This window comes from Suillus paluster, assembly GCF_016628075.1.
Source record: "Suillus paluster strain FC165 chromosome Unknown EDB91scaffold_8, whole genome shotgun sequence".
NCBI lineage: Eukaryota > Fungi > Basidiomycota > Agaricomycetes > Boletales > Suillaceae > Suillus > Suillus paluster.
This window is the reverse complement of record NW_024537568.1, coordinates 617,078-643,568: the sequence shown is the minus strand read 5'-3', so window position 1 is coordinate 643,568 and position 26,491 is coordinate 617,078. Positions and strand designations below refer to the sequence as shown.

The 26,491-nt window shown below is 49.3% G+C and overlaps 12 protein-coding genes and 2 non-coding genes across 14 annotated transcripts; 8 read left to right on the top strand and 6 right to left on the bottom strand.

Moving 5' to 3' along the window:
- Position 1: 1 nt before the first annotated feature.
- EDB91DRAFT_1112106 (beta-lactamase-like protein) lies at positions 2 to 1,435 on the bottom strand. Its single transcript, XM_041317790.1, has 7 exons — positions 1,411 to 1,435; positions 992 to 1,358; positions 762 to 801; positions 592 to 701; positions 271 to 541; positions 141 to 220; positions 2 to 90 (listed from the first exon to the last, which is right to left on the bottom strand). The coding sequence occupies exons 2-6, from the start codon at positions 1,266 to 1,268 to the stop codon at positions 145 to 147; spliced, it is 774 nt and encodes a 257-aa protein (XP_041181047.1). The 5' UTR covers positions 1,269 to 1,358; positions 1,411 to 1,435; the 3' UTR covers positions 2 to 90; positions 141 to 144.
- A 182-nt stretch (positions 1,436 to 1,617) lies between these two features.
- EDB91DRAFT_830523 (uncharacterized protein) lies at positions 1,618 to 2,839 on the top strand. The gene has a single exon (XM_041328536.1). The coding sequence runs from the start codon at positions 1,962 to 1,964 to the stop codon at positions 2,772 to 2,774; it is 813 nt and encodes a 270-aa protein (XP_041181046.1). The 5' UTR covers positions 1,618 to 1,961; the 3' UTR covers positions 2,775 to 2,839.
- Positions 2,840 to 4,299: 1,460 nt separating this feature from the next.
- Positions 4,300 to 7,223, top strand: EDB91DRAFT_1112091 (SRP54-type protein). Its single transcript, XM_041317789.1, is given in 14 exon segments — positions 4,300 to 4,334; positions 4,385 to 4,572; positions 4,627 to 4,872; positions 4,925 to 5,000; positions 5,051 to 5,213; positions 5,264 to 5,739; positions 5,789 to 6,044; positions 6,096 to 6,247; positions 6,302 to 6,363; positions 6,418 to 6,441; positions 6,493 to 6,678; positions 6,727 to 6,792; positions 6,846 to 6,965; positions 6,976 to 7,223. 13 exon segments carry the CDS (start codon positions 4,304 to 4,306, stop codon positions 6,906 to 6,908), a joined length of 1,989 nt encoding a protein of 662 aa, XP_041181045.1. The 5' UTR covers positions 4,300 to 4,303; the 3' UTR covers positions 6,909 to 6,965; positions 6,976 to 7,223.
- Positions 7,224 to 7,230: 7 nt separating this feature from the next.
- EDB91DRAFT_t43 lies at positions 7,231 to 7,302 on the bottom strand. Its single transcript has one exon. It is a non-coding gene; the product is annotated as a tRNA-Asp (tRNA).
- Positions 7,303 to 9,482: 2,180 nt separating this feature from the next.
- EDB91DRAFT_830313 (uncharacterized protein) lies at positions 9,483 to 9,975 on the bottom strand. Its single transcript, XM_041328535.1, has 2 exons — positions 9,910 to 9,975; positions 9,483 to 9,856 (listed from the first exon to the last, which is right to left on the bottom strand). Exon 2 carries the CDS (start codon positions 9,851 to 9,853, stop codon positions 9,572 to 9,574), a length of 282 nt encoding a protein of 93 aa, XP_041181044.1. The 5' UTR covers positions 9,854 to 9,856; positions 9,910 to 9,975; the 3' UTR covers positions 9,483 to 9,571.
- Positions 9,976 to 10,170: 195 nt separating this feature from the next.
- EDB91DRAFT_1112079 (uncharacterized protein) lies at positions 10,171 to 12,195 on the bottom strand. The gene is made up of 6 exons (XM_041317788.1): positions 11,806 to 12,195; positions 11,384 to 11,752; positions 11,099 to 11,334; positions 10,887 to 11,039; positions 10,773 to 10,832; positions 10,171 to 10,718 (listed from the first exon to the last, which is right to left on the bottom strand). Exons 1-6 carry the CDS (start codon positions 11,887 to 11,889, stop codon positions 10,424 to 10,426), a joined length of 1,197 nt encoding a protein of 398 aa, XP_041181043.1. The 5' UTR covers positions 11,890 to 12,195; the 3' UTR covers positions 10,171 to 10,423.
- Positions 12,196 to 14,528: 2,333 nt separating this feature from the next.
- Positions 14,529 to 14,610, top strand: EDB91DRAFT_t45. Its single transcript has one exon. It is a non-coding gene; the product is annotated as a tRNA-Ser (tRNA).
- Positions 14,611 to 15,078: 468 nt separating this feature from the next.
- On the top strand, positions 15,079 to 16,435 carry EDB91DRAFT_1079130 (uncharacterized protein; the record flags this gene model as incomplete). The annotated part of the gene is made up of 5 exons (XM_041315095.1): positions 15,079 to 15,234; positions 15,315 to 15,492; positions 15,561 to 15,623; positions 15,682 to 15,812; positions 15,887 to 16,435. The coding sequence occupies 5 exons, from the start codon at positions 15,079 to 15,081 to the stop codon at positions 16,433 to 16,435; spliced, it is 1,077 nt and encodes a 358-aa protein (XP_041181042.1).
- Positions 16,436 to 19,638: 3,203 nt separating this feature from the next.
- On the bottom strand, positions 19,639 to 21,023 carry EDB91DRAFT_830181 (cyclin-like protein). The gene is made up of 3 exons (XM_041328534.1): positions 20,785 to 21,023; positions 20,206 to 20,730; positions 19,639 to 20,143 (listed from the first exon to the last, which is right to left on the bottom strand). Exons 1-3 carry the CDS (start codon positions 20,928 to 20,930, stop codon positions 19,852 to 19,854), a joined length of 963 nt encoding a protein of 320 aa, XP_041181041.1. The 5' UTR covers positions 20,931 to 21,023; the 3' UTR covers positions 19,639 to 19,851.
- Position 21,024: 1 nt separating this feature from the next.
- EDB91DRAFT_830086 (uncharacterized protein) lies at positions 21,025 to 22,434 on the top strand. Its single transcript, XM_041328533.1, has 2 exons — positions 21,025 to 21,711; positions 21,762 to 22,434. The coding sequence occupies exons 1-2, from the start codon at positions 21,102 to 21,104 to the stop codon at positions 22,094 to 22,096; spliced, it is 945 nt and encodes a 314-aa protein (XP_041181040.1). The 5' UTR covers positions 21,025 to 21,101; the 3' UTR covers positions 22,097 to 22,434.
- EDB91DRAFT_1312291 (uncharacterized protein) lies at positions 22,126 to 22,749 on the top strand (the record flags this gene model as incomplete). Its single annotated transcript, XM_041325122.1, has 2 exons — positions 22,126 to 22,478; positions 22,528 to 22,749. The coding sequence occupies exons 1-2, from the start codon at positions 22,149 to 22,151 to the stop codon at positions 22,747 to 22,749; spliced, it is 552 nt and encodes a 183-aa protein (XP_041181039.1). The 5' UTR covers positions 22,126 to 22,148.
- Positions 22,750 to 23,416: 667 nt separating this feature from the next.
- Positions 23,417 to 23,965, bottom strand: EDB91DRAFT_1244814 (uncharacterized protein; the record flags this gene model as incomplete). The annotated part of the gene is made up of 2 exons (XM_041322461.1): positions 23,417 to 23,778; positions 23,830 to 23,965. The coding sequence occupies 2 exons, from the start codon at positions 23,963 to 23,965 to the stop codon at positions 23,417 to 23,419; spliced, it is 498 nt and encodes a 165-aa protein (XP_041181038.1).
- Positions 23,966 to 24,156: 191 nt separating this feature from the next.
- Positions 24,157 to 24,515, top strand: EDB91DRAFT_1047574 (ribosomal protein L49/IMG2; the record flags this gene model as incomplete). Its single annotated transcript, XM_041313333.1, has 2 exons — positions 24,157 to 24,300; positions 24,360 to 24,515. The coding sequence occupies 2 exons, from the start codon at positions 24,157 to 24,159 to the stop codon at positions 24,513 to 24,515; spliced, it is 300 nt and encodes a 99-aa protein (XP_041181037.1).
- Positions 24,516 to 24,661: 146 nt separating this feature from the next.
- EDB91DRAFT_1112055 (SOR/SNZ family-domain-containing protein) lies at positions 24,662 to 26,475 on the top strand. The gene is made up of 12 exons (XM_041317787.1): positions 24,662 to 24,825; positions 24,876 to 24,905; positions 24,951 to 24,986; positions 25,039 to 25,131; positions 25,178 to 25,267; positions 25,323 to 25,704; positions 25,754 to 25,792; positions 25,847 to 25,872; positions 25,929 to 25,970; positions 26,021 to 26,056; positions 26,109 to 26,149; positions 26,203 to 26,475. The coding sequence occupies exons 1-12, from the start codon at positions 24,724 to 24,726 to the stop codon at positions 26,246 to 26,248; spliced, it is 963 nt and encodes a 320-aa protein (XP_041181036.1). The 5' UTR covers positions 24,662 to 24,723; the 3' UTR covers positions 26,249 to 26,475.
- Positions 26,476 to 26,491: the final 16 nt, after the last annotated feature.

Below are 26,491 nucleotides of genomic sequence, written 5' to 3'. Positions count from 1 at the left end.
ACATTCGTAGAAGTTCTTCTCAGCCAGTGAAGGTGAATAATCAATAAGACTGGACTTTGCTGTTCTTTCTACCCGCGCTAAAGCCTTGTTCTATACCGCATTTATTAGTCGACCTGGCTGAATTAAATTGCAGAACGTACCTCCTCACCCCCTAAAGTTGTTTTTCAGCTCGCGCAACTTAGTCATGACAGCACTGGGTTCCTCTTCACCGGTAGCCTGTCTGTGACAGCAAGATCAGCATCACGGCTATGAATACCGAACACAGCATACTTTATGGCAGCTTTATCCAGCCGCATGAACACATTCCACTCCTTCTCATCACCGATAGTCGACAGACCAGTAGTCACCTTATTCTCCTGTGCAAGCTTGGCAAGTCGGTTGATAGCCGGGTTTTCGGGTTCGACAGACTTGGCGAATGCAATATTACCAGCGGTGTATTCATGACCGTTGTATACGATCGTGTCGTCTGGGAGCGTCGCCAGTTTGGAAAGGGAGGCACGCATTTGCTCTCCCGTGCCCTCAAAGAAACGGCCGCAGCCACCTGAGGCGGTATCAAGAATGCGAAGAGTTACGGGACTAGGATAGACATACCTTGGAAGAGGGTGTCACCTGTAAACACCCCACCAGACTGGGACTTGTTAGAGGAGTCCGTGACATGATAGCAGATGGAATCCTTCGTATGGCACGGAGTTGCCAGGCATCTGTTGCGGTCCCGTGGAATGGTCAACGTATGAAACTTTCAGGGGTAGTTATGGACCCACCGAACGTGGATATTGTCACCAATGGTGAATTTGTCTCCGTCTTCGACGAGGTTAGTTTTGGCAGGGACATCAAAGCCGCCATAAGTGGGGATACTAGGATACGTAGAAACCTTTGGAACGAGCGTCAATACGACATCAATACTGTATTTGCACGTTACCCACAAATGTCTATCAGGCCGACGTAACAAAACGTTAGACACCGACACACATATATTAATGTTGGGAATGACATGCCTTGTTTCCTCCGCTATGATCGTGATGGTGATGTGTCGTGATCCCAGCAACGATGCTCACACCTTCCTGTTCAGCTACTGCCCGAACTTTCTCCACATTAAATACATCAACCACTGCCGCCTTCTTGCTCGGTTCATCGATGATGAGGTACGCATAGTTATCTGCGCTGACGAGGACTGGAACGACCTTCATTTTGCTGAGCACTGAAACAGTAGATGAGAAAGCGCGGGTAGTACGACTACGGAATGCGATGGAACGTAAAAGGAGCCGCATATGTCAGGTCGGTCACTCGGTGAGTAGACGTCACACCGCCAAACTGATGTTGGTCGCGGAGCTTTAACAGAGATTATATTTTTAAGTACTCTAAGGTCCTATCTCCCTGAATCTGATGTAGTTTCTAACAAATGCAGGCAGCGTGCCGGCCTCCTCGCATCTTGATCGCACAGCCTTGGATAAAGGTGATGTACCCTCACATGTCAAGTGGGGTCACTTACTCTCCCTTTAGCGCTTGCTCCTGCTTATTTTTGATTGCCCTGGAGTGCAGGTTCTTCTTCTTGCTCCCATTGTCTTCTGAACCTGGATGCAGGGCAGTACCCGCTCGGCCTGCAGGTCTTCGTCTCTTGTGAGTGTTGCCAAGACTGTGTTTTGACCATTCAGGTTTATGGATACCTTTTTACAGCAGTGCCTTCGTAGATAACAACCCGCGCGCTAGTAACCTCTCATCGTCGACTCTGCAGTAACATATGGGTAAAGAACATATTACTCCAACAAACGATTCTCCGAACCTCACCTCCACTCCATACCCCGACACTACCGGTTCTTCTTCTCAACCCACCACCGAGCCTACTTCTACAATCTCCGCCGACTCTGCTTTCTTCAACCTCCGTCAGCAGCGGCTCTACTGATACAACCGCTGACACCAGTGGCTTCTATTCTGCGACATCTTCCACCAACACTGCGATTACAATGTCCGATACCACATCCACACCAACCCCGAATTCCACTGACCCATCTACATCAGTAGCCGTAGCAGCATCATCATCGACAGCAACGAACAGCTCTCTAACAACTACCTCCACCAATGCCGGCGCCATTGCAGGCGGTGTAGTCGGAGGAGTTGTCGTCCTAGCGTTGCTCATTCTCGGCCTCATCCTCTTCCGTCGTGCTCGACGAAGAAGACACATCGCACCCTCCTCAGAGTTCGCAGAGACCATAAAACGTGGAGAAATGCCTGTCCTCCGACTAGATTCCGGCATGGAAATCGTTCCCTCTGCGCCAACCCATCATGTCCCTTTGCCACTAAGACGAGATTCGTATCACACGAGTCCTGTAATGTCGGATATCAAGCTCCCAGATACGACGATGGGCTCAGATACGCAATCTGTGCGTTTCAGTTTAGAGAAGCCGCTGCAGCCTCTTCGATACCCAGTCCAACAAGATTCAAATGATTCCATGAGTCATGCAGCGCCCAGGGTATCTAGCATCGGTAGCTCACAAGAGCTCTGGTCTCGTGATTCAGGGAGATTCGATACTCGCAAAGACCTTAGATCCCAATCTCCACTTTCTGTTACAGCCGATACTGGCTACTCATCATTGACGCAAAACACATACCCCATGGAGCATTCACGTACCGCAGAGACCGTACCGAATGCGTATACAGATCTGTGGAAGCTCTCTGTTGCCCCGATTTCGCGACGACGGCCAGCATCTGCTGCGGATGCACAGGCTTTACCCCCGTTGATACCTGTACGACGTAGTGTGGATGTTGGAAGGAGGTAGTAATTTATTATTAGGTGATGGATATTCCCTGCATATGCTTATTGAACTGTAACTTGAGTCGTATTGCTGATACTAGTACATGGTAGTAATCGACGTTATCGACCGAGGATATACGTACTAGTAATCAAACCTATTTGACTCTGGAGATCGTGCACGTTCTTCTCCCGTTCTCCAGCGTCTGTCGCCAGCGTGTCGCCAACTCCCAGTATATCATAGCACCTACGCTCGTTGATAAGTATTCCTCGCGTTTGCACATTCCGAATCTCTGGTACAAACTTGTACTTGTGAGAGCAGTCTTCGCACCCGGCGGTGAGACAGCAGGATCCCTTTTGCATCTGCAGCTGAGTCTAGCTTCCTTCTTCCTGAATATCGAGACACTATTGTCGTCGTTTCCCATACTAGCAGTGATGGTAATATGAGTGCCACTGAACTAGGCACTCAAAGCAATCTCCAGCCCTGGTAACTCTTTCTAGCTCAAGCTTTTCCCGCTGGGATTGTATTACTTGCCCCTTCATCTCCCATCGTATGGTCATAGTGAAATGGTGATCAATTTAAAGGAGTAATCGCCGCCTTATGACCATACAATGGTGATGTTCATAAAGTCGGGCAACTTTCTATATCCCATCTTCCCCGACTGCCTCGCGATTCGATCAATATGCAGAATCACGAAGGAGGTATTCCAAAAATGGATTGTTGCACGAGTCCGGCCTATGCAAAGAACCCATGGATATCACTTACACGTTCCCAAATGGCAGCGCGTCGCACAGAGAAAGCCAATAATGGATCTGAAGCGGCACTGCATCAGCGCCTAGCACCGTCTTATCATGACAACGGTACCTCACCTACTGCACCCTCAGGTGCCATCCGCCTGTCATTTATCACCGGGCTTGCTGATCTAAATTTCTGCGTGTTGTAATCAGTGCATGCAAGAGAAGGACCTGATAGTTCCTGTGGGGAAACGAGTGAACTTACCTATGCTCGACACGCTAGCATTTGCATAGACCAATCATACAACAACTGCCGGTCTCAGAAACCACCAGTGCTTAGGGTGCCAACTGGTCTGTGTTTCCGACCCGGCCGAGACGTTGAGCCTGAGCACGGTCTAAGCTGGATCAAGAAATCAACTCTGGGAATGCGCGCACCAGGTCGCCGAGATAGCCTCAATGTAGTCAGAATCCCCGCTGTCAAAGGTCTTTCCGGCACTGCGACTCTTGACAACTTCAGGACGATTCGTCGCTCACCTGAAAACATCCTGACCACGACGCGTATTGTGGACAGGCACGGGCAGTACTAGTCGACCAGAAAAACAGACCAAGTTGGTTGTTCTCCGCCGTTTGGTTGCATCGGAATGTGAACCTGCACCTCAGAAGAAAACAATGTTCCGGGCTATTGTCGCGATCAGTTAAGCTGGCCAAGGCTTCGAAACTTCATGGACATCATGATAATTGAGATGCTCAATTCGTGTCACTTATGTAATCAGCATATGATGCAGTGTTTTGGGAAGGAGTAAGTGTTCTATCTAGTCGACCATGTTGGACCACTGCTCAATCTCACACAAAGGTCGGTCCGGTTATCATTTCTAGAGAGCCAGAACTCACTATTAGCTATAGGAGGCATCGTATTATGGTCACGCTCCTTCACCCCAGAGGCATCTCACTTAGCTTCTTCCCCATCGTCTCCCGTGAACTCTCTCATACGTGAAGCATTAATCGAGGGCCGAACAGCTGAGGAGAAATACGAGAAGGATGGATACGCAGTGAAGTGGACGTTCTTCAATGATTTAGAGCTTATTTTTGTGGTACGTCGGGAGTCCATGCTACTGGAGTAACTCGGTCGACGTTCACAAATGCAGGTTGCCTACCACCGCATCCTCCAACTCACTTACGTGGACGACCTGCTGGCTGCTCTAAAAGCACTGTTTATCAAGTTATTCGAGCCATTCTTGGCTACTTTTGTCGCTTCACTACACGCAGTCAAAAGCGGCAAGTCAGCTGCTGCGCGCGACTCTCCGAAGACGTGGAACTTTGCAAAAGCATTTGAAGGCTGGGATGATGTCTTCGACAAGCTCGTGAAGGGCTTTGCAGAAAAAGCTGCTCAAGTGCGCTCTTCCCCAAGTACATATGCCGTTCCTGCTCACTCCAAGCCTGCAGGAGCGGAAGTCTCGCTACAGACCAGTGGCTCCAGCTCTGCCTGACCCCAGTCCTCCTTCTGATGACCTCAGCACAGGTAAATTTTTCATGCACTACGTCACGGATATATACTTAAGCGACCATCAGTTCCATCCGAATCTTCGATTGCAGTGCAGGATGAGCAGCAAATAGCTCGGAACGTCCAAGCGCTCAAGAATAGATTACGCGGCCGTGGTGGCCGGAGAGGAGGGGGACGAGGTGTGGCGAAGGTGGAGTCAGGAAGTGGCTGGGACAGCATGCCAGTTTCAGAGTGAGTGCGCAAATGGTTTGATTTCAAACCAATGTTTTACATTATAGTAGCTCCGAATCGACGAGCAAGAAGACGAAAGGCAAGGCGCAGCGGAAATGGGGTGAATCAGCCCCGTCAGAAACAGAAATGGCCTCTTTGGACTTTAGCACCGACAAGCCTGATTCCAGCCCAAATGGCCATTTATCGCATGACTTGCAAGCCCTCGTAGACAAAGCTTCTCTCGGAACTAGGACAAGGGATGGCCTGTATGAGGTTAAGGATTGGGACTTTGCTGCAGGGGACGACGCTATCACCCGTGCTTTGAAGAACGAGGGCGCAAAGCAGCCATCAGGCTCATTGGGCGCCATGAGTTCTTTGTTCGCCCGTCTGACAGGCTCCAAAGTGTTAACTGAACAGGATCTAAAGCCTGTGCTGGAAGGGATGAAGCAACACCTCATGAAGAAAAATGTCGCAATGGAAATTGCGGACAAAGTGTGCGAAGGTGTCGGAGAGAGTCTTGTTGGGAAGAAAGTTGGAGGTTTCCAAAGTATGCCGTGTCTTGCATATCTACGAGTCGTGCTCTGACGCAGTCTCAGCCACCAGTAACGCTGTTCGGACGGCACTCTCGTCTTCGCTCACGCGTATTCTAACGCCAAAGACCTCAACAGACCTGTTATTGTCAATCAGGACCAAACTCTCTTCTCCCCTGCCTTCCGCTCAACAAAGGATGCCTTATAGCATCACCTTTGTCGGTGTGAATGGCGTAGGGAAAAGCACCAACTTGTCAAAGGTCTGTTTCTGGCTCATTCAGAACGGCATGCGAGTGCTCATTGCAGCCTGTGACACTTTCCGGTAAGAGAACCTCAGCGTGCAAGTTGCCTTTCTTCTGAACATCATGTCTAGGAGCGGCGCCGTTGAACAGCTTCGCGTACATGTACGCAATCTTTCCATGCTTGGCGTTAACGGTGCAACGAATAGCAAAGGCCGTGTTGAACTGTATGAGAAAGGGTACGGGAAAGATGCTGCGGGCATCGCCAAAGAAGCCATCGCATATGGTAAGGGATTTTAGTGTTCGAGTGCATTTTTCAACTCAAGGTCTCTGTACCCAGCCAAAGATAACGACTTCGACGTTGTGTTGATTGACACAGCCGGGCGCATGCAAGACAACGAGGTGCGGAAGCTAGCTCTATATTTGTGACGATCTTGATGGATCGTTTTCTGCTAGCCCCTTATGCGCGCACTTGCCAAGGTACGTGATATGTGGTGGAAGTTCCTTTAAGTCCTTTGATGAATTTCACAGCTTGTTGCCTCGAACAACCCCGATAAAATCATTTTTGTCGGCGAGGCGCTCGTTGGCAACGAGGCCGTTGACCAACTTACTAAGTTCGACCGTGCCCTCCGTGACTTTTCATCTGCATCCGGCTCGGGCAAGGGGCGTGGCATAGACGGTATGCTAGTAACAAAGTGGGATACTGTGGATGACAAAGTGCGTGATATGTTTTCCGTAACAATGGCGTCTGACATTCGTGCATAGGTTGGCGCAGCGCTCTCGATGACATATGTGACAGGCCAGCCAATTATTTTTGTCGGATGCGGCCAGGTTTATTGTTTTGTCCCACTAACGCCTTTACCGCATGCTGACTGTTGCAACAGACATATACCGACCTCCGCCAGCTGAGAGTTGCGAACGTGGTACAGGCGATACTGAGCGACTGATTTTCTGATGTAATTTTACTATCCACTTGCTATATATAGGATCAATACTAGCTCTGAAAACCAGTACGGCTGGCAAGCCTACACCAGCTACGATACGAAACATATCGTCTTTTTCCTTCGGGCTGAGGTCGGAACTTAAGATGGCCCAAATATATCACGGTTTATGCCACTATCACTGGAGCTATCCTATGCCCTATCCTATGCCCGGGCTAACGACAGAACAGTAACAATACACCAGCATCTAACATGGACAGCCAATATGTAATGTCCCTAGACAGAACCTAGTTCCTTAGAGCATTCAAATTATAAAAAGTGAAAAAATCTCTCTGGCGGGGAATCGAACCCCGCTCTCCCGCGTGACAGGCGGGTGTACTATCCGATATACTACCAGAGATATTCTCAGTGAGCAAACAAAATAATATGAGTAGTCGGAAGTTGGTTTGTGTATTTGACTCTATTTGACTTAACTTGTTCACTCCAACTGGCACTTCTTAGTGTCCTAGGAGGTCAGAACGACTGCTTCCCATCCAGTGAAATGCTTTACTAGGGAGGAGACAGTCGTCCTACATCCGAAATGTAACCCTGAAATCCTGAAAGCTTCTTGTTGTTCTCCTTGTGGTGGTCCCGCTGTGATTTCGTCTCGACTCGGAAACTACAGAAGGAAGACACTGACACAAGTTCTGAGGGTAGTGTTCATTTACACTGTTTTACAATACACAGGTTTATGGTCTGTCATAAGATCATATTAGACGGCAAGAAATACTGCACCATTAATGGTGTCACTATGTGATGGGTTAATACCTTGATGATTCATAGCTTGAGACCCCCACGCTCGGAGATCAGCATTTCCTAGAAGATCACTTCTTCCACTCGTAGTAGAGCAACCTTGCGATATGATAGTCACTGCCTTGGTGACGGTACTCATCGAATGTTCTGAACCTCAAGAGCTTCTCGCCTTCAGAACGTATGCAAGATAATTGTACATATACGAAAATGAAGCGGAACGATATCGATGAAATAAAGATAGATCGCGGAAATGAGTATTGAACTAAACAGATGGTCCATGATCGTACCGTCAATGAAGGGGAAAACAAATCGAAAGAACTCTGTAGTTCGTCTAGTGAAGGAAACCGGAAGGGACTTAGTCTGCTAGACATACGTGTAGGAATCGGAATGCGGACAGTGGTCTTCAACCTTGTGAATATAACTACAGGTCGTAGAGGACAAGAAGACCATTGTGTCGTTTGGCGCGTCATCGAGATGTGGTCGTAGGGGACGTCAGACTCATCGAAGACTTATGATAGAATGGGTGATCGGTATGTGCGGGGCTGGCAGTGGCCGTCAACTAGACGTCGTAGGGGACAGCGAAGGAGGCCACGGAGCTTCATCCAGATTGGTCGTAGGGGACCTCTAATACCGAAGACGTGTTGGATGCGTCGACATAGTATGTGTGGGTGGCGAAGGAGGCCATTGTTGTCGTTTGACGCGCGGTTGTTTTAGTCGCGGGGGACCTCCAACATAGAAATGTAGTAAGGGTCGACTAGTAGTGCGATTCGTAACCAAGATTGGGGGGTTTCTGCCAGGGTGCGAAAGATCCATTGCTGGAGAGGGAGAGCGCCTTCATCTTGCGAGTCAACTCGTCCATGTGGTAGGCGGATCGAAGAATATAAATGTCAGGATTCGTAGATGTCGTGCGGAGTTTAGCGACTAATGTGAGCGGCCGAGGCTTAGAAGACCACCGTCGAGATTAAGGGCTTGCATTTGTTGGAGTGAGACGTCTATGGGTGTGATAGCGTAGGATGCATTGTGGCTGAAGCTGGGCTTGCGTTTTTCGGAGTGGATGTCGATGACGTGATTGGACGTGTAGGGTACTGTGGCCGAAGCTTCGACCACTGAGAACTGGGACCATAGAGAGAAAATGTGTCCATCTTTGGAGCAGCGTATAGATGGCATCATCGTGTAGGGTGTGTGGCGGACATGTTGATGGCTGAGAAGGACAACTTTCATCGAGAGTGAGAACTTACATTTTTCAGATTAGGGTGTCGATGGTGTCATCGTGTAGGGTGTGTGGCAGACATGTTGATGGCTGAGAGGCACAATCATCGAGTAAGCACTTGCATATTTTGGATTAGGATGTCGATGCTGTAATCGTGCAGGGTCTGAGTTGGCAAAACTGTTAATGACGAGGAGGTACAATTGTCGAGAGGAAGTAGTTGCGTTCTTGGAGTACATTGTCAATGGCAGACAGAAGTGATAATGACGGGGAAGTACAATCGTCGAGAGGAAGTGATTCCGTGCTTTGGAGTTGGTTGTCGATGGCGTCATCGTGTAGGGTGCGAGGTGACAAAACTGTCGAGGATGGGGAAGTACAATCGTCGAGTGAAAGTAATTGGAATCTTTGGATTAGGTTGTCGATGGCATGATCGTCGTTGACGTGCAAGGTGCGTTATTTCATCTTGTGTAAGATGTACTTTACAACAGGCGTCCTATAAACCCAAACAGTCAAGTTAGTTGACGAACGTTAGGAAAATTGTGCTAAAGTTCCTACCTCGCAGAGAGTGTTGTCGTTACCACGCAACTCAAGGCTTGTGTTGCCTAAAACACCGTCTGAGAAGATGTCCTTGACTAAGTCCTCATCGCGGGCTGTGGGGGTGGTGTCGGAATCAATCGTCGATAGGCCTTTGGTAGGAGCGCCAAACGACGAAGACGGCTGAGGTGGTATATCGAAGGCCGAGTAACGAGTTGGTTGTTGAGATATCCACAACGTGGTCGCCAGAAAAAGGTCCACTGGCTTCAGTGAAATCGTTCTTGGGAGATGTTACGCGTTGGGCGTCGTCGTTGATGATTCGTCGAGCAGCTTCAGCGGATGCTAGAAGAAGGATGGCTGTCGACAAGCAGACACTGGATGCAACAAGGCTAACGGAGACCTCATCTGCTTCGGACATGACCTGAAAAGTGGGATCAATGACAAGCTCTTTGAAGTACGCGGTTGTAAGATAACCTTGGATAGTGACACGGGCGGCAAGAGACAGCGTTTTGGAGATCATGATGGTTCAGATACGAAGGCGTGAAGATTGCAAAATGCGCTATGACGGTACTGACTGAGGGATGCGCGACGGCCAGCGCCAAATACTTGTATACCTCCCAATTTAAACTTTATTTGTACGCGATACACCGAGTCGATCGCGACGCGTCAGTCACGTGTTTGAAAATTAACTCTTATATGTATCACTTTAGTGCATCCACAATATTTAAGCACGAATACATACCCGCCGGATGATAATATCCTCTCGAAAAACTCTTGAATGTAATTAGGTTGGCTCAGATCAAGCTTGGTTGTCGACATCAAAAGTTCTTCGTCAAAAGTTGGTGGTTACAAATCACAAGGATACACTGAAATTGAATATTGAGTGACCGGTAGTAGCAGTATTATGAACAAACAATGTTAGCGCACAGGCGCCGCTAACATACCTCTATGAACATCTAATATAACACGCACGGTGGAACACAGAAAGCTACAACGTGGCTAGGTTCATCCCCTGAGCCTGGATGTTTACCAGATACATTGACGTTTGCTCCAAAAGGACGAGACCTGACTTCGTGAACACCAGTTGAGGTGAAGTGGCGTTTAGATAGAACTTCCCAATGAGCGTGCCTTCGGGATTCCAGACGTGAAAACCGTCACCGCAACCGGAATAAACGTTGCCCTTGCTATCGACCTGAATGCCATCGGGCGCACCGGAGTCAGTATAGGCGAACACTCTGCGGTTCGCGAACGACTGGGTCGATGGGTCAACGTCGAACTGATAGCTTTAAAGTTTGCTTGAGTACTTTATTACTGTCACGCTCGGCGGGAAAACTCACATCGTGGCGGGAAGGGTTTGGTTCGATCCGAGGAAGCCTCCTGCAACACCCGTGTCGGTGCTGATGCATTATTGTAAGAGTTATCCGCAGAGGCGAAACATAGATTGGACCTACATATATGCAGTCTTGCCGCCAGGAGTGAACGCAATACCATTCGGATGCACAAACTGATCAGCGATGACTCTCACCTGCCCAGTGGATGGATCAAAGCGGTAAACTTGCGAAGGCATCATTGGTTCAGGGCGGAAACCACCAAGCCACCCGTAACTGGGAAAACCGAAGTTACTATTAGCATTGCACACACCATCGTCCAATCAATTGCTCACGGAGGATCAGTGAAGAATATTATGTCCGTGCCTGGAAGAACTTTAACGTCATTGAGCGAGTTGAACTGTCTGCCTAAGAAGTTGTCGAGAAGAACAGTTGTGTTGTAGGGAGAGTTGGGATTGACGCGCACAACCGAAGGAGGAAGTAAAGCACGACCTGCAGTGACAAACAAAAGGTCTCCTTTGTATGGGCCTGTCCCCCCGTTGACCATTTGGACAGTGTCGGAGAGGTTGAGCTGAAAGTCAAGATGGGTAGGCATCAATGACCGAGCGGAAGCGACCCACCGTCTGAACCTGAATGTTTACATCTCCAGTTGTAGAAGCCAGCGCCGTATCGACTTCTGTCATATTGATCATGCTAACAACGCTGTTGTTATACCAGCCATTGTACCCAAGTGTGACACCACCAGTGTTTGCAAAGAAGACGACGTTGAGATCCGGAACGTAGATGGGTGCTTCATGAGCAAAAGCAAAGCCAGGATTCGAAGCAATTGAGCGAATTGTGGCAGATGATCCGGTGACTTCGAAAAATGAGGGGTCAAAGACCTGAATGAATGGGGGTGAAGTATTCGTGGGGTTGAAGCCAACAGCGGACGAGTTGCGCCATTTTGTGTAGTTTGCTCCCACAACATTGTACAGTAGAGGGTCAACATACTACAAGACAATTAGATAAGTATAGCGCTGCAGAATTACAATTGCAAACACACCACTTCTCCAGGCGACGATGCTTTCGTGAACGACAAGGCAGTAAGGGCAACAGCTAGAATGGCACCCGCTGCGAATTGCATCATCTTCGGATTCTCCAAGGCTTGTTCTCTTCTTTCATAGATTCAGCGACGGTTGATGGTCGCACGGTGTGAGCTTTTAAGAGGGCTCTGAGGTCACCGCTGGCGTCTATAGAGTTTTTATCGCTCGACAGAACGGTTCTGACGAACCATAAAAACTGATGACGCAATAGCAAGTTGACTCATCGGAATTTCACGGATGTTCGATCAAGTCTGGTCTCCAGTAGTCGGATCCTTGTAGACATTCATTCCTCTTAATAAGCATGAGTCATTAGGTTACGGAGAACTGTATAGAGGGGGATTGGAGCAATGTATCTGTGTGATTAGTAATGAGGGGCCTAACCTTTTAAGCCACTAACGCCCAGTGTCCGCTGACCTAATGATTCCCGCTTCCCAAAACCCCCTTTGCGCTACACCTCCAGCCCAGCCCCCGCTGAATTCATCTCCTCCTCAATCAAATGGCGTCCATCCTCTCCCGCGGCCTCCTGCGTACCACCTCATGTCTACTGCACCCTGACAATTGCAACCACCATCATGAATTGGTCGTGTGCTCCAGTTCATGGCGTTATTAATAAGGAGGGACGACTGTGTTCCTTCTATACTTAGTCGACCATCAGTTAATTCCGATGAACTCGCTGGCATTACGTTCTGTTAAGCGATAAAAGCTCTATAGGCACCAACGGTGAACTCAGAGGCCTACGACTTAAAAGCTCACACAGTGCGACCATTTGGGGACCATCCGCTCACTTGTTTCAAATCCTAGCCTTTCTTTTGCCCATGAAGCATCCATCTATACCACCAATATTCGGCTGGCAGGACAGATATGCGGAGCGGATGATATCGGCGAGCAGTGTACGCGCAAGATCCACGGAAATGGCGTACACTCGATCTTTCCATTCACCTACTTCACCTTCACCCGAGAATGATCTGATTTTACATATCTTATTGATCGTTTCGGTTCTGATGTCCAAGGAGCTGACGCGAGGTTCTCGCTCAGTTAGATGTGGCGACAAAACCGGTTTGAACACTAAAACGAATCGGATGCTGTACTTGGGGAAAATGATGTCTTGGTATCATAGTTTGGTCTCTAAAGGGCTCGACGAGCAACGTGCAGCCTAGCGTTGCCAGACACACACCCAGTCGGTCAAAAAATGATGTGAGACCCCCGCGCGTATAAGGACTACCAGTGTTTATACGTGTCCTCGTGGGGCTGCTATCACAACTGCGTCCCAAGGGTGATCATGAGGTGCCTTTGTGACATCTACTAAACTAACGAAGAATTAGCCAAGGCATTAAAGACCGTCACGCACCTTACCTCACCTCTCGCAGTGCAAACCGATGCTCCTATCTCACAAGCCTCATCCGCGTCTTAACGGGCGTATCCGAAGCTAGCACCTCCGACGCAGCTGACAATACGCGCCCCTTGACACCTGCGCCAACCGCTCTTGTCAAGTAGCGACGCGTCAGGCAAAGAGTAAGGCAGCCATATCTCCTCGTCCGCATCCTCGTCTCCGTCCATTGCATTTCCCAGGCTGCCAGGGAAGTCGAGTGAAGGGATAAACGCAGGAGATGTCAAGCTGCGTAATATTCGAGGGTCGTGGGAGGGCTCGAAAATCTCCTAGCGGGGTGTGGGCACAGGGATTGAAATACATGACAGAAAATGACGACAAAGACACATGTTAGAATAAGCATCACGAGTCAGCAGGCTGAGCAGCGGTAACACGACGTGAGATGCACCAGAGTGGGACGCGAAAGTTGCCTCAACAACCATTGTTATAATTCGATTAAAAACATTCGCTCCTACTTGTTAGATGTTATTAAAAAGAGAAACTTGGTGTGCTGGAATTGTGCCTTGAGAATGCCGGAATGGAAAATATATGATTTATAGAACGACAGGGCAACAAGGTTCCAGGTCATGCCCTGGCTAATTTTGATGAAATCGAAAGGCAGTAGTGCATGAAGGGTCGGGCGACGTCTGCCCATAAGGGTTGGGAGGGCGAACCTGCATCATCAGAGTCATAGGACGTGACGTCGATGCAAGGGGGAGTTGAGAGGGGATGTGACGCAGCCGACACCGATACCAAGAAATGCGTGACCTCGTTCTCTGAGGTCGACCTAATGAAGCGTGCCAGATGACGCGATTCGAGTGAAATTTCCCATCAAACTCGTCTTGCTTGCAACGACAGCGCGCATCCCGAGGAGTGCGATTGTGGCGATACCTCAGACGACGGCGCCCATTAATTGCTGAGGTTGGTGATGGTGGGGCGAAAGCACGTGGATACCAAGATGTTGGTCAGATACGATGCAGTAATAGTGGTTCGTGCACTGCTGTTCAACGAAGGGGACGCTGAGGCAGGTCACGGCAGGGATGTCCAGCTGGATCAGTGGTCGTGGTCCTGGAGGAAGGTGTTGTATGTCAAAGAAACGATACCTGATGATAGCTTACTTGAGGTTGAAACGTTAACTGAACAGTGAATCTTAAGGCCTTGAAAGATCCCCTTCGGCCTTCCATCGATGGGCCTTGAGCGGTTCGTCTAAGACAAATCAGACCTCGGTGGAGGTAAAGGGATATGTAGTTCAATTGCCAAACGTCGGACATGTTGAAGGATGTAGTCATTGGTGTGTCGCTATATATAACTTCCGACGGCGTCATAGCCAAGTGGTTACGGCGACAGATTAGAAATCTGTTCCTCTTTGAGGGCGTAGGTTCGAATCCTGCTGACGTCGCTCTTCTTTTGCTGGGTGTAGTTGATTGTCCGCCCATCCATAACATGCTTTCCCGTAAATCTATGACAGGAATTCTATGTCATGGATCGACAAGCGGTAACAGACCCGTGCATTTTGCTTTACTCCTGGATAAAGGGCGCCGCATCTGACCATGCCGAATATTACATCACACAAGATACTACCGAGTCCCGAAACAATATGATAAGACTGAAACCAAGCACAATGAAGCAACACCAAAAAAAAATCTTCCATGTCGTCGCTTGCGTCGTCCATCACCGAGTGTGAGACAAATGGATGGGTTTATTTGTAGGAATTTTACCATGGGAGGAGAACATACAAGGCCAGCGGAGGTTTATTGGTGCATTCAGAGGTCAGGTGAAGAGGTCGGGGAGGGAGCAGCGTAAGTCCGAGACTGAACCAGTCCCGATCAGTGGAGATCCGGTACGTTTCATTGATGTATCAAACACGATGACGGTAGCAGATTCCCCTGGCCTTGGTGTCGACACAACCATTCATATTTGTGTTCACGGCATCTGCTCTACCTCTGCTCACGACGAACTACCAGCGGGGGCCAATTACATGCCCCCGGATGCGATAGGCTGGGTAACTGACGATAAAAATGAGGTGTATTGGATCCTCGCAGTCTTATGGAAAAGTCGTGGTCTTTTTCGCGCGGAACCGCTTGTTACGGTGTTCGAACCAAGGATAGAAAGGTATATGCCCTGAAGGACTGTTGGGTAGATGAGAGAAACCTAGATAATGAAGCAAAGATTCTCAAGGCGGTCGAAGGTGTTTCAAATGTCGTCCGGCTCGTGGGACACTGGGACGTCCAGTATGATGGGTGTAGTGACTCCACGTCGAAGATTCGTGACCACCTTCGTGGTCACCTTCCAAATCAGCCGATATCCGTCAACAAAATCACCGCCGCATACTTTTGACCCTATGCGGAGAATCGCTAACGAGCTTCACGTCCGTCGCCGAACTGGTCAAGGTTTTTCTTGCCCTTGTGGTCGGTGAGTTCGTCGTGTGCCAGTGGTTGTCGACATTCTTGGTAATGACAAATCCTTGTAGCCCACAAAACAATGGTCACCGAGCGGAATGTTTTACATGGAGACATTAGCCCTAACAATATCGACATCCACGAAGGAAAAGGCTACTTGCTTGACTTTGACCACGCGAAATTCGTCGAAAATAGCCGAGTAGTAGGTTTGCATGGTACCGCGAGTTCGAGGTTGACATTTTTGGTGGTGCTCGCTTTTGATATCACGGTTCAAAGGCCACTTTACCATGCATATCCTGGTGCCTTCTCAAGCTCATGCGGGATAATCCGACTCCGGAGTTGATTGACCGCAAGACCTCCGACGACCTGGAGTCACTGTTTTGCATTTTCCTCGAGTTTGTCGCTAAATATGGGGGGTCCGGGGGCTCATTAACGGACGAAGGACAGCCCTCTGTCAACACCCGCAGATGGAACGACGGCCTTGCGACATTGGACGATCGGATTGGTATCTACACCAGCGGTTTATTGAAGGAAGACTTTCAGCAGACAAGTCCAACTTACGAACCGGCGCCGTACTTTAAAGTGTGCCGTCCCTTCCTTGAAGAGTGGCGCAAGGCAATTAGAGATGCAATGAGGAACGGAAGGGACGTCTCTCATCACCAAAATTTCCAGATCATCAAACTGGGCCTGAATAACATTGAGAACTTTCCGATATCACCTCCTGCATCTTCATCACCACCATCTGTTGTCTCGTCAAAACTTCCTCCCCCTGCTTCTCCAGCGGTGGTCCAGGATCCTGCTCTTCGACCTCGTCGATCCGGGTAGGATCGTACATCTTCATCAGCATCTGTCGCCTCGTTCCCCATTTTCTCCAGCCATGGCCGAGGAGCCTTCTCGTCGGTGCGGGGGGAAGAGGAAGCGCTAGTCCACTATCAGCTCCATTCACATTCCTGACGGAACTTTGAGTAACAAAGTTGTCACGACTGTCTGCTGCGTTCACCCTCGCCTTAATCCTTCCTGGACTTTCGAGTCTGTATTCTTCACTGCCACATTTCTGAACCATATATAATACCTTTTGCAAGTGCTCATGGTTCTCAGCTCCGAGTCTTTGCTGCGATCGACCTCTGACCGGAACTGCCTCCCTCGGCAAGTGAATTTGCGTGAAACCTTGCAAAGCACAGTTTCTCATCACACCGCCATCAGTAATATTGTCCACTGTCGCTCAACACGACGATGACTCCGATGCCGATGGAATACGACTATCTCATGTCCTCGATTATCCCATAATAATATTTTTTTAGTCAGCCGCTTCATTCTGGCGGTCCCATCATCTTGCAGCGGCACCAGTGTTAGAAATTCCAGTTCAGCCATGGGTGATTATTTTTTGAATCGTTGTTTATTGTCCGTTGGGGCGACACCCTATGGTGTACAGTACATTCCAAGATATACTGTATAGTACTATATTTGCCGTGTCCGTTATACTGGGTGATATTTGAGCTGGCGAGTTCCTATTGAGCTAGACCTTCAAGTTTCAAGTACGTTCGAGACGCCTCGGCCGTCTAGAAAGTGTCGTACTCCCAGGGTCATACCAGCTGGAGACGGGAGGTAGGACGACTTTCTTCGGCGTTTGAGGCTCGACGGGTTTATCTGGGTTATTTGTCAGAATGCCCGATACCGTGGCGCGCGGGCTGCAAACCTTCTGAACTTCCCTGCCCAGCGAGATAACTGGCCCCGGGATGGTTCTCGACGTATTACCATAGACCGAGTCACATTCCAGGAGATAATTGGCCCCGGGTGTTCTCGACATACCACAGACCAAGGAAAACAGGAAGACCATTGCTTTACGGCTGCCTTCTGGACTTGAGAAATTCTGAGCAGCCATGATATCGGTTTGTGATAGGCAATCGGGCGCGGGATTATCAAAATGCTCTGGTCATTTTTCTGTCACGGTGCGAGTCGACGGAGAGTATGCTAAGTCCTGAATGGATATGTGAGTACTGCGTACGGCATTCTTTTCTGGAGCAATAAAACCGCTTCGGGCGCTCCGGTACTCGTTCTTTCCGGGTGGGCTTCAATGCGGCCGCTCGAACCCGAGGCTGTTGATCCTGTGCACTGTACATGAATATTAATATTTGGTCACACTCCACGAGAACACTGTGATGCCTCGTTGAATTTGCCGGTGATTTGTTGAGTGACGTAGGCTTTATGATACTATAATTCATAACCGACGTCAATATGCAAGATGGCAGAAGGTCAATAATTTCAACCCTACCAGTGCTAGTGTCGTGCACATGAGCAGTTCTGGCTCCTTTTAGGTGTATGGGCGGTGACCTTCACCGGGAAGTGCATCCCCCGGTGTATATAGTCATACTTTCGGTAATTGGCCTGGGCGTGTTGGTGGTTTGAAACAACAAGTGTCAAAGCTGTCAACCCTTTCCGACGGAGTAGCAGCTGATCAAGTCAGCTTATCAGGAGACGTGTCTTTGCTCTAGAAGACATAGATTTACTTCCCTGATCCTCGGTGCGTACCAGAGCTGTCTGAGTTCCAAACCATAGGCTATGAGAAATGAAAATTTGTTTTTATTCCTTCCCGAGACTTCCTTCAACGAGGAAAAGGAAAAAAAAAAAAAAAAAGATCATTGATGTCGGCATACGATCGACCGTCATCACTTCTTTCTCCATCTCGCGTTGGCCCGACAGCAAATTGATTGCTGCCAGAGTCGAGAACAATGAAATATGCCAATCAAGTTAGCCTCACTCACAAGTCCATAGAAGCCTGCCACAACGGGATTGGTTAGTGGGTTGGAGTGGGCGTACACGGGCTACGCACGACAACAAACCAAAAAAAGCTGGCAGTGATGGACCGCCGTTCTGCCAATCGGATACGGTTGGGAAGACTCAATGCTAATCATGAACTGTTCCGCTGGAAGGAGCTCCCTGCATCCCCTGAGCATTCCCAGACGGTCCTCGAGCACTAGAACATACGATGATGATTTGAAACAAAATCCTTAAATACATGTGTGGAGTGCTAATGACGTAGAACTGACGTGCGGATGAGTTCATAACATCTGGATGAACATCCACGCATGGGCGGGTGACGGAGTGGAGGAGCTCTATGGAAGGAAGCAAAGAATGGCATGAAGGTGGCCACAAGGAAGGAGGAGAGGGCCTGAGTATATGTCGAGTTAATTTCCCCTAGGCAGTCGTTCCTTTGATTATGATGTCGAGCCATCCCAGTTAAGGTCTCCACCCAACAGTATCTCCGCGAGATGATGTCAAGGCCATCTTCCACAAGCTAGTCCAAACCAACTCCAAACGAGACGTCGTCGAGTGAGACGGGACAGATGCTGCCAGAATTGATATTGATGGACGCACAGAAATGCAGTTTCGACGCTACTGCTGCAGCGAGATTTGCGACTGAAAAACATGCATCGATTCAAAACAAAGTCTTCAAATACAGGGGTGTAACGCTAATCGAGGCGGAACTGGAGGATTCTCGAATGTAGCGATGAAGCGTACGCGGGCGATCGATCGGATGCAGGGGCTCCATGGGGGAAACAAAGACGAGCAAGAAGAACAAGCCCTGGGTATATATTGCGCGCGTCCTCGACCGAACACGCTTCCGAGCCGTTGTGTAGGGGGACCGATACCACGATGACCGAGGAAATTGACGGACGGATGTACAGACGTTGCATCCTGAACCAATCTTGGACGTACTGCAGCGAGATCTGCGACTGGTGAACCAGAACCAGAACTTTAGAAGCCTCATGGATTGAAGCGTGACTCGCAAACCCTTCAAGATCGCACAAGAGCATTCTTCTCCAATCACCCCCTCCCTCTTACGAGTGAGACGGGACCAAAATTGATATCGATTGGGACACGGAAATGCAGCTCAAACATGCATCGATTCGAAACAAAGTCTTCAAATACAGGGGGTGTGACGCTAATCGAGGCGGGACTGGAGGATTCTCGAATGTAGAGATGAAGCGTACACGGGCGATCAATCGGAGGGCAGGGAGGAACGAAGAAGGGCAAGAAGAGCAAGCCCTGGGTATATCATGGCATCCTCGAACGAAATGAAGCCCGCTTCTGAGATCTGAGCTGTCGTGTGGCACGGAACCGATGCCGATGCCACGATGTCCAACGAATTGATGGATGCACAGAAGTGCATCTCGGAGCGTACTCCTGCAACGAGATCTGCGACTGGCACGACGAAAAACCCCTTGGAACCACAGTCCGCATCAAGTCCTCACACCAACACCCGCATTCACATTCTCCTCCAACCACCCCCTCACATCCTTCTTACTCACCAACCTCAACACCCTCATCCTATCCTCACCCGTCCTATCCCGATACAAATGCATAATGCACCCACAAACGCTCCACACGTCCTCCCAAGGCGCATCAAAGAGGTCCCACCAGCAATTCGGCGGCGAAGAAGGCAAGGAAATGTCTAGTTGACGAGAAGTGAGGAGGATGGCGGCGCTGACTATGGTTGGGACTGCGTATAATGCGTATACTGGGGTTTGTAGGCTATATGTACCGTCCATCGTTCAGAGGGTGATGCAGTCCAACATAAGAAGAATTGTACTCACGCATCGTTGAGGTACCCCCAAGCTCTCGCACAAGCATCCTTCCGACTCGTCAACCCCAAAACGCGCAAATAATTTATAAGGGTTCCATACGGCAACACTACATGGACGTTAAACCCCAGTCTCTTGAGGATCTGCATCTCAGCTACGACCAAAGCGTCTTTGAGGTCGTAGAAGGTGTTGCCGAAGTAGGACATGGGGGCGTATTTGAAGGTATCTTTGCCCTTTGCCAAGGATGGTGATGAGGAGGGTGTGGAGGAGGAGAGGGTGTGTGTGGTGCGTTGGAGGAGGAGGTCGTATATGTTGATGAGGTCGCGCATGCGAAGCGGGCATTCTTCTAGTTTTGATGCGAGGTATAGAGCTCCCATTCCAATGTCCTGTGTACGTGTGATGAATATTGGTTCCTGTCCAAAATTAAAGCAAGACATTGATGTTGTAAGACTCACCCCGATACCGAATTGTTTCATAGAAGTCGCATACCAGAACCGCTGGAACAGAATTTGGGCTGTAGCCACAGCGACTTGTTTCCTGTCCAGAAGTTCAATAATTGAGAATGGACTGTAGACGCTGCACTGGACGTACTGTTTCAGCAATATACCAGCTTCGTGGATGAGTTTGCAACCGAATGCTCTCAGATCTTCTTCCAAGTCTTCAGGAATACCGTCCTCTCTAGAAGGCGTGCGTTCTATTTGGGATGGCGAGGCTAGCGGGACCAGATCAGCAGGCATGTCTGGTCGTCTCCCCTAGCCAAATCTATAGTGTCGTTGATATCTGTACCAAGTCTAAAGTCCACAAGCAGTCCGACAATACCAACTCATAAATTCAATCTCCGCGGCGCTTACCCAACCTTTCCAATCCAATCCAAAGTGACAAGTCCATCGTACTTGATACAACATTCCATGAGCGGTCTACCTCCCAAACCAGATATCAGCAGAACACCAAACACCTGGCCTGAGCCTACAGAGGACAGGCGTTATGTAGGACGCCCAGTGCCCATGGCCGCACCAGACCATTACCGTCCCAGACGCGACGACAGAGACCGCGACCGACATTCCTCACGAGACCGAAACTACCACCCTTCCCGCTCCCCACTCCGATCCCCCCGAGGAAGAGACACATACACTTCACCTTCCAGAAATGACAATCACCGGGATTACTACCACCGAGACGAGCGTTCTAGTCTAAGAGGGGAGAGGGAGAGGGGATGGGAACCTGATAGTATGAGAAGGGCCTCGGATCGGAGGGATGATAGGGCTTGGGTTACGCGTGATGAGTATCCTGGGAGGGGGCGGGGTAGGGGTAGGGGTCGGGCGTCGCCGTATAGAGGGAATGGGAATGGGTATCATGGGGGAGGGAGTTGGCGAGGGCGTGATTCGGAACGAGATAGGGATTATGGAAGTGGAAATGGAGTTCGGGGAAGGAGTCGGGAGTATGATAGGAATTATCATGAGAGACGGAGGTTTGATGATAGGGCGAGTGGGCATAGACAGCCGTATTCTCCGCGTCGAGGTATGGCATCTGAATCTGAAAGTGTTGATTTTTAATTGTTTTGTTTGTAGATTCGAATGAGCGTCCTCGGGAGCGGTATTCGCCAATGAAGTCTCCTCGTCGGTCATACTCACCCCGACGATACAGCAGGCCGCCCTCTCCTGACAGCAGCATTCATCGGCATTCGTCGAGAGATCCGGTGAAGCATGAGCCTTCTCCCCGTCCACCATCAGTGCCTCGAAGTCACTATTCAGAACACCACAGTGATGACAGGCGACAGAGTCCTAGTCCCCGCCCATCAAGGCGCTCCTTGTCCAGAGATGTCAAGCCCGAGCCCACGCAAGATGAAACGCGTCTCTTGGCTTCCCCAGCGCACTCACATCGGTCGCTTTCGCGCCCCAGATGAGCCACCTAGCTAATATTCCTAGCTCTCCCGCGTGTCAAAGCTGAACCTAACGATGACCTACATCATGTTCATCTCAAAATCGAGCCAGTCTCGGATGACTGCACGCTCTCCAGCATCAAGCTTAAAAGCCAAGGAAGAGACTGACCAAGATGCGGAAGGGGACTTTAAGATGCGCGACCGGTCTCCTGATCCACCCTCCCACTCCCCTAACACCCATATCAAAACACCCCCTACACCATCATCCCCCGCACAATCTCTCAAACAACCCATACCCGACGAACCCCCCGCTTCAATTCCCAGACCACCCACAGCTCCCTTCCTACCCCCCTTTACAAGGCGCCCAACTCTCAAAGAAAAACTAGGCCCAAAATATGAAGCAGAGGTAACTCTTACGTTCCTACACTTCCCTACAATCCTAATAATCTTCCCAGCTCACCCAAATCGAAATCATGGAAGCCAGCTACACACGCGCAGCATCCGAACACATCCAGATCTCCAAAAATGTCCGGCGGGCACTTCACGAATTAGATCTCACGAGTATAGACCTACGCGCAGCTCAGACTAGGCGCGAGCATGCTGAAAATCACCGCAAGAAAGCTGCGGCGGGGTTCTTGGATATGGATGCAGAGTTTCCATCAGCCCTAGACCGCTAGCTGCGATTTGAATTTGGCGGCTCCGTTTTACATAAATGAGTTTCCGGTGTTGATACTAATAATACGCTTTTAATGGTGCCGGAGGGCTTCTGGTTTCTTTTTAGAGACGTTATGGAGAGCGCAATATTGGAACCCTGTGCGTGGTGGGTGGAGCATACTAGTAGAAAGGATGTGTTTGGAGCTAGTGGTGTGATGGTGACGTACAGCGACAGACTATGTATATTCGCCGGGAGTGTACGTCAGGGACGCGCTGAGTGGAACGTACGGAAATGAAGGTGATGAAGGCGGCATGCGCGTTATGCGGGAAGTGGGATTGATGTCAGGAGTGGAAGTTGGATAAAACGGTAATTGTGTTGTGCCATGAGGCGATCATATGCTATGATTCCACTATGCTATGTAATAGTGTACAGTGTGGAGTTAATGCTGGTAAATAAGAAAGTAAGTTGCGGTGAGGGGAAAGTCAAGGTGTGTGCGAATTAAGCTGCGTAATGATAGAAGCGCGGTGGGGCGGCAAAATAAGTGGCAGGAACAAGTGGCAAAAATAGGCCTGGAGATGAAGATGTAAGAAAGAGCATTGTCCACGGAGAGAGAGATATTGACTAACCAAAAGCGAAATGCGCGGTGAAAGGAAGATATTTAATACCCCTAAAGACGGGGGGGGGATCTTTCATCGTAAGCGATCACGCCGGGTGGCGGAATATACGTGAGAACGACCCTGTTTGGCAGAGTAAGCTTGGCGGTGTACACCGGCTGCCCAGCGTTGTACGCCAGCATGGCGTTTTAAGCGCAGATTGTCAGAGTGATGGTCGTCGTCTTCACGTTTTCGTTTAGAGGGTCTGTGTGTGTAGGGTGGGTGAGACAAGTCCTCGTCTGGATCTGGAAGATCGAATTGGAGGAAAGTTGGAGAGTGATATGGAAGTGGACGTGGTGCTAGGAGAGGGACATTGCAGACTACACGAATTGGGAGTGGTTCTGGAGAGGGTGATAGATAGAAAGAGGATGAAGTTTCTGAACTTGGAGAGGGAGTAACTTTGAGATTTATTAATTAGGAGAATTTACGAGGGATGAAAGGTGGCTCACAGTCAAATGGGCGTAAGTGCTGTTTTGACCTAGGAGGGAAAGATAATTCTTGTGATAAAGACCACCAGTCGTCTAGAGGGGATTGGAATAGATCAACTGACCAGCAGTCAGATGAGAGTGGGTCAAGACAAGACATGATGATGGGTGAGAAGGAGTGTCGAGTGGGTCTTATAAGAAGCGAGAGGAATAACTACGTAAGGCCACATCACAGCAGTGAAACCAGAAATGGAGAGACCTGATTAACCAATTCAGTTTTGTTCTGCTGTTCAACGTCTGGCTTATCATTTATTTCAAATTCCGCTATTGTGACAATTTTTGTTTCAAACCATGACCTCAAACGTCCTCATCAGACGTACTTACCCATACTTTATACGCCGCAATACTCGTGGCTCTTTACCTGTCTACACGGATATTCGTAACGGTGGTACAAAATACCAAGTATCAATCAGGAACGTGCATGGTCAATTAAACGTGATTATCATTTCATCATTACTACCTGCCACTCACTTACCATCCATCCACCCACCCAGTCTCTTGCCAACGATATTAATCAATCACTCTTCAAGCAAGGTACTCCCGAGGCCAATAGACTAAAAGTACAAGTCGTGGCACAAAAGCACCTTGTCCTCTCAGGTGGTCATTGGAAAAATGAAGTGATCAATTGGCTCAACAACAAGGGTTTTTGACCCGTCCCATCCCCACGCCCCCTCTCCCATAGTTACTTAGCTCGATAGTTTCATGTTTCAATACCTCTGCAGCAAGCTTGAGCTTATTTACTCGTATTTTTCACATCAACTCCGTCCCTTTCGGGAATGCGCGAATCGTAAGGTGAGTCAAGATCGACAATCCAATTTTCAAAAAACTCAGAGCTCCATCCCTCCTTTCTACCCTACAATGTCCACAACCCCAATCCAAAATGGCCCTCAACCCGCCACAACAGCACCCCCTCGCTCAGCACAACGCGATGGAGTAAATAGCAAACTAGGAACTTTCGGCGTACGCAAACTAATCCCACAAATATCAATCAAAAAACTCACCATTCCCAGGTTAAATCTGGTTTGGCTCAAATGCTCAAGGTACTTGCATCTCTCAATCCATAGTTACCGCTCTCATCCACACAGGGAGGTGTCATCATGGATGTTATCAACCCAGACCAGGTGCGAATTCACTTCCACCCCTGACTTTCTCACTCAACTTGGCCCCTTTCAGGCACGCATTGCCGAAGAGGCAGGGGCATGTGCTGTCATGGCCCTCGAGCGCGTTCCTGCTGATATCCGTGCAGAGGGGGGCGTTTCACGCATGGTACCCGTTCCCCTCCTCTGATGCACTGATCGTTGACCTCCTACAGAGCGACCCCGCCATGATCAAGTCCATCGTCGATGCAGTCACAATCCCAGTCATGGCAAAAGTCCGCATCGGCCATTTCGTAGAAGCGCAGGCGAGTCCCAGCCATAATCCCATGCCATCCATTCTATTTATGTTCGCATCGCCAGATCCTCCAAGCCATCGGCATAGACTACATCGACGAATCCGAAGTCCTTACCCCCGCAGACGAAGAACACCACATCAACAAACACAATTTCAAAGTCCCCTTCGTATGCGGTGCACGCAACCTAGGCGAAGCCCTACGCCGCATCTCAGAAGGTGCAGCTTTCATCCGTACAAAAGGCGAAGCAGGGACCGGTAACGTCGTCGAGGCGGTACGACACCAACGTTCAATGATGAGCGAGATCCGAAAAGCTAGCGTCATGAGCGAAGAAGAGCTGTTTGCGTATGCAAAGGAGATACAAGCTCCGTTTCACCTCTTGAAGGAGACAGCGCGGCTGAAACGGTTGCCGGTCGTCAATTTCGCTGCGGGGGGTATCGCCACCCCGGGTATGTGCGTCCTTGTTGGGAATTGGCAAAACCTGACGCCTCCTTGTAGCTGATGCAGCGCTTATGATGCAACTAGGCTGTGATGGAAGTGAGTCCAATCCACCCCTTGGCGAAACGTTTTTCATGTTCATGCGGTTAATAGTTTTTGTTGGTTCCGGCGTTTTCCACGTGAGTTATCAATGAACGCATGTGTGATGGCTAATTGATATTCACTATCTATACAGTCTGGTGACCCGGCCAAACGGGCGCGAGCGATCGTACAAGCGGTATCTTATCTCCTTCAAAAATCATCATGAAACTGACACGTCTCCGCCAGGTGACTCATCATAATAACCCAAAGATGCTCGCAGAAGTGCGTGTCCTTATCTCTCCATGCACTGTTTCACGCTAACGTCAAATGACAGGTCTCTGAAGATCTAGGTGCTGCTATGGTCGGTCTCACGATGTACGTTTATATTTGCCTTTACATATTTTGATGTTGATTGTTCGTGCGTTCAGCGATGAAAATTTAAAAGGGGGCAGACTTGCTTCCCGCGGGTGGTGAAAATAAAACCTTTTTTAAAAGGAGACAATCAAGCGATTGTGTAGGAGGAGGTAAACTTATAGGTGTATGTATATCACATAGAATGCACATGCATGTCGACGGCAAGATCGCTGCAGAATGAGTCGTATGCGAGGCTTAGGCTTGGCCAGTCGTCCTTCCATCATTCAAGGTCTCAGTACACGTTCACTGAACGTTTATGTGCTATGACATACTTGGGCCTTCCCATCTGTTTTAGAAGTCCGC

Bases quoted from the DNA above. Each gene is read 5' to 3' on its own strand.
- EDB91DRAFT_1112106 (XM_041317790.1), bottom strand. From the start codon at position 1,268: ATGCGGCTCCTTTTACGTTCCATCGCATTCCGTAGTCGTACTACCCGC. The intron at 542-591 runs GTATGTCTATCC...ATACCGCCTCAG, and splicing joins AGGTGACACCCTCTTCCAAG to GTGGCTGCGGCCGTTTCTTT. The intron at 221-270 runs GTATGCTGTGTT...TTGCTGTCACAG, and splicing joins CTGGATAAAGCTGCCATAAA to ACAGGCTACCGGTGAAGAGG.
- EDB91DRAFT_830181 (XM_041328534.1), bottom strand. From the start codon at position 20,930: ATGCCTGCTGATCTGGTCCCGCTAGCCTCGCCATCCCAAATAGAACGC. The intron at 20,731-20,784 runs GTACGTCCAGTG...ACTTCTGGACAG, and splicing joins GCTGGTATATTGCTGAAACA to GAAACAAGTCGCTGTGGCTA. The intron at 20,144-20,205 runs GTGAGTACAATT...CGGTACATATAG, and splicing joins TGGGGGTACCTCAACGATGC to CCTACAAACCCCAGTATACG.
- EDB91DRAFT_830313 (XM_041328535.1), bottom strand. From the start codon at position 9,853: ATGTCCGAAGCAGATGAGGTCTCCGTTAGCCTTGTTGCATCCAGTGTC.
- EDB91DRAFT_830523 (XM_041328536.1), top strand. From the start codon at position 1,962: ATGTCCGATACCACATCCACACCAACCCCGAATTCCACTGACCCATCT.
- EDB91DRAFT_830086 (XM_041328533.1), top strand. From the start codon at position 21,102: ATGAGCGGTCTACCTCCCAAACCAGATATCAGCAGAACACCAAACACC. The intron at 21,712-21,761 runs GTATGGCATCTG...TTTTGTTTGTAG, and splicing joins GCCGTATTCTCCGCGTCGAG to ATTCGAATGAGCGTCCTCGG.
- EDB91DRAFT_1112079 (XM_041317788.1), bottom strand. From the start codon at position 11,889: ATGATGCAATTCGCAGCGGGTGCCATTCTAGCTGTTGCCCTTACTGCC. The intron at 10,833-10,886 runs GTAGGTCCAATC...ATAATGCATCAG, and splicing joins GGCGGCAAGACTGCATATAT to CACCGACACGGGTGTTGCAG. The intron at 10,719-10,772 runs GTGAGTTTTCCC...CAAACTTTAAAG, and splicing joins CAAACCCTTCCCGCCACGAT to CTATCAGTTCGACGTTGACC.
- EDB91DRAFT_1112091 (XM_041317789.1), top strand. From the start codon at position 4,304: ATGTTGGACCACTGCTCAATCTCACACAAAG. The intron at 4,573-4,626 runs GTACGTCGGGAG...TCACAAATGCAG, and splicing joins ATTTAGAGCTTATTTTTGTG to GTTGCCTACCACCGCATCCT. The intron at 4,873-4,924 runs GTGCGCTCTTCC...CCAAGCCTGCAG, and splicing joins TTGCAGAAAAAGCTGCTCAA to GAGCGGAAGTCTCGCTACAG.
- EDB91DRAFT_1112055 (XM_041317787.1), top strand. From the start codon at position 24,724: ATGTCCACAACCCCAATCCAAAATGGCCCTCAACCCGCCACAACAGCA. The intron at 24,906-24,950 runs GTACTTGCATCT...TCATCCACACAG, and splicing joins GTTTGGCTCAAATGCTCAAG to GGAGGTGTCATCATGGATGT. The intron at 26,150-26,202 runs GTACGTTTATAT...TCGTGCGTTCAG, and splicing joins GCTATGGTCGGTCTCACGAT to CGATGAAAATTTAAAAGGGG.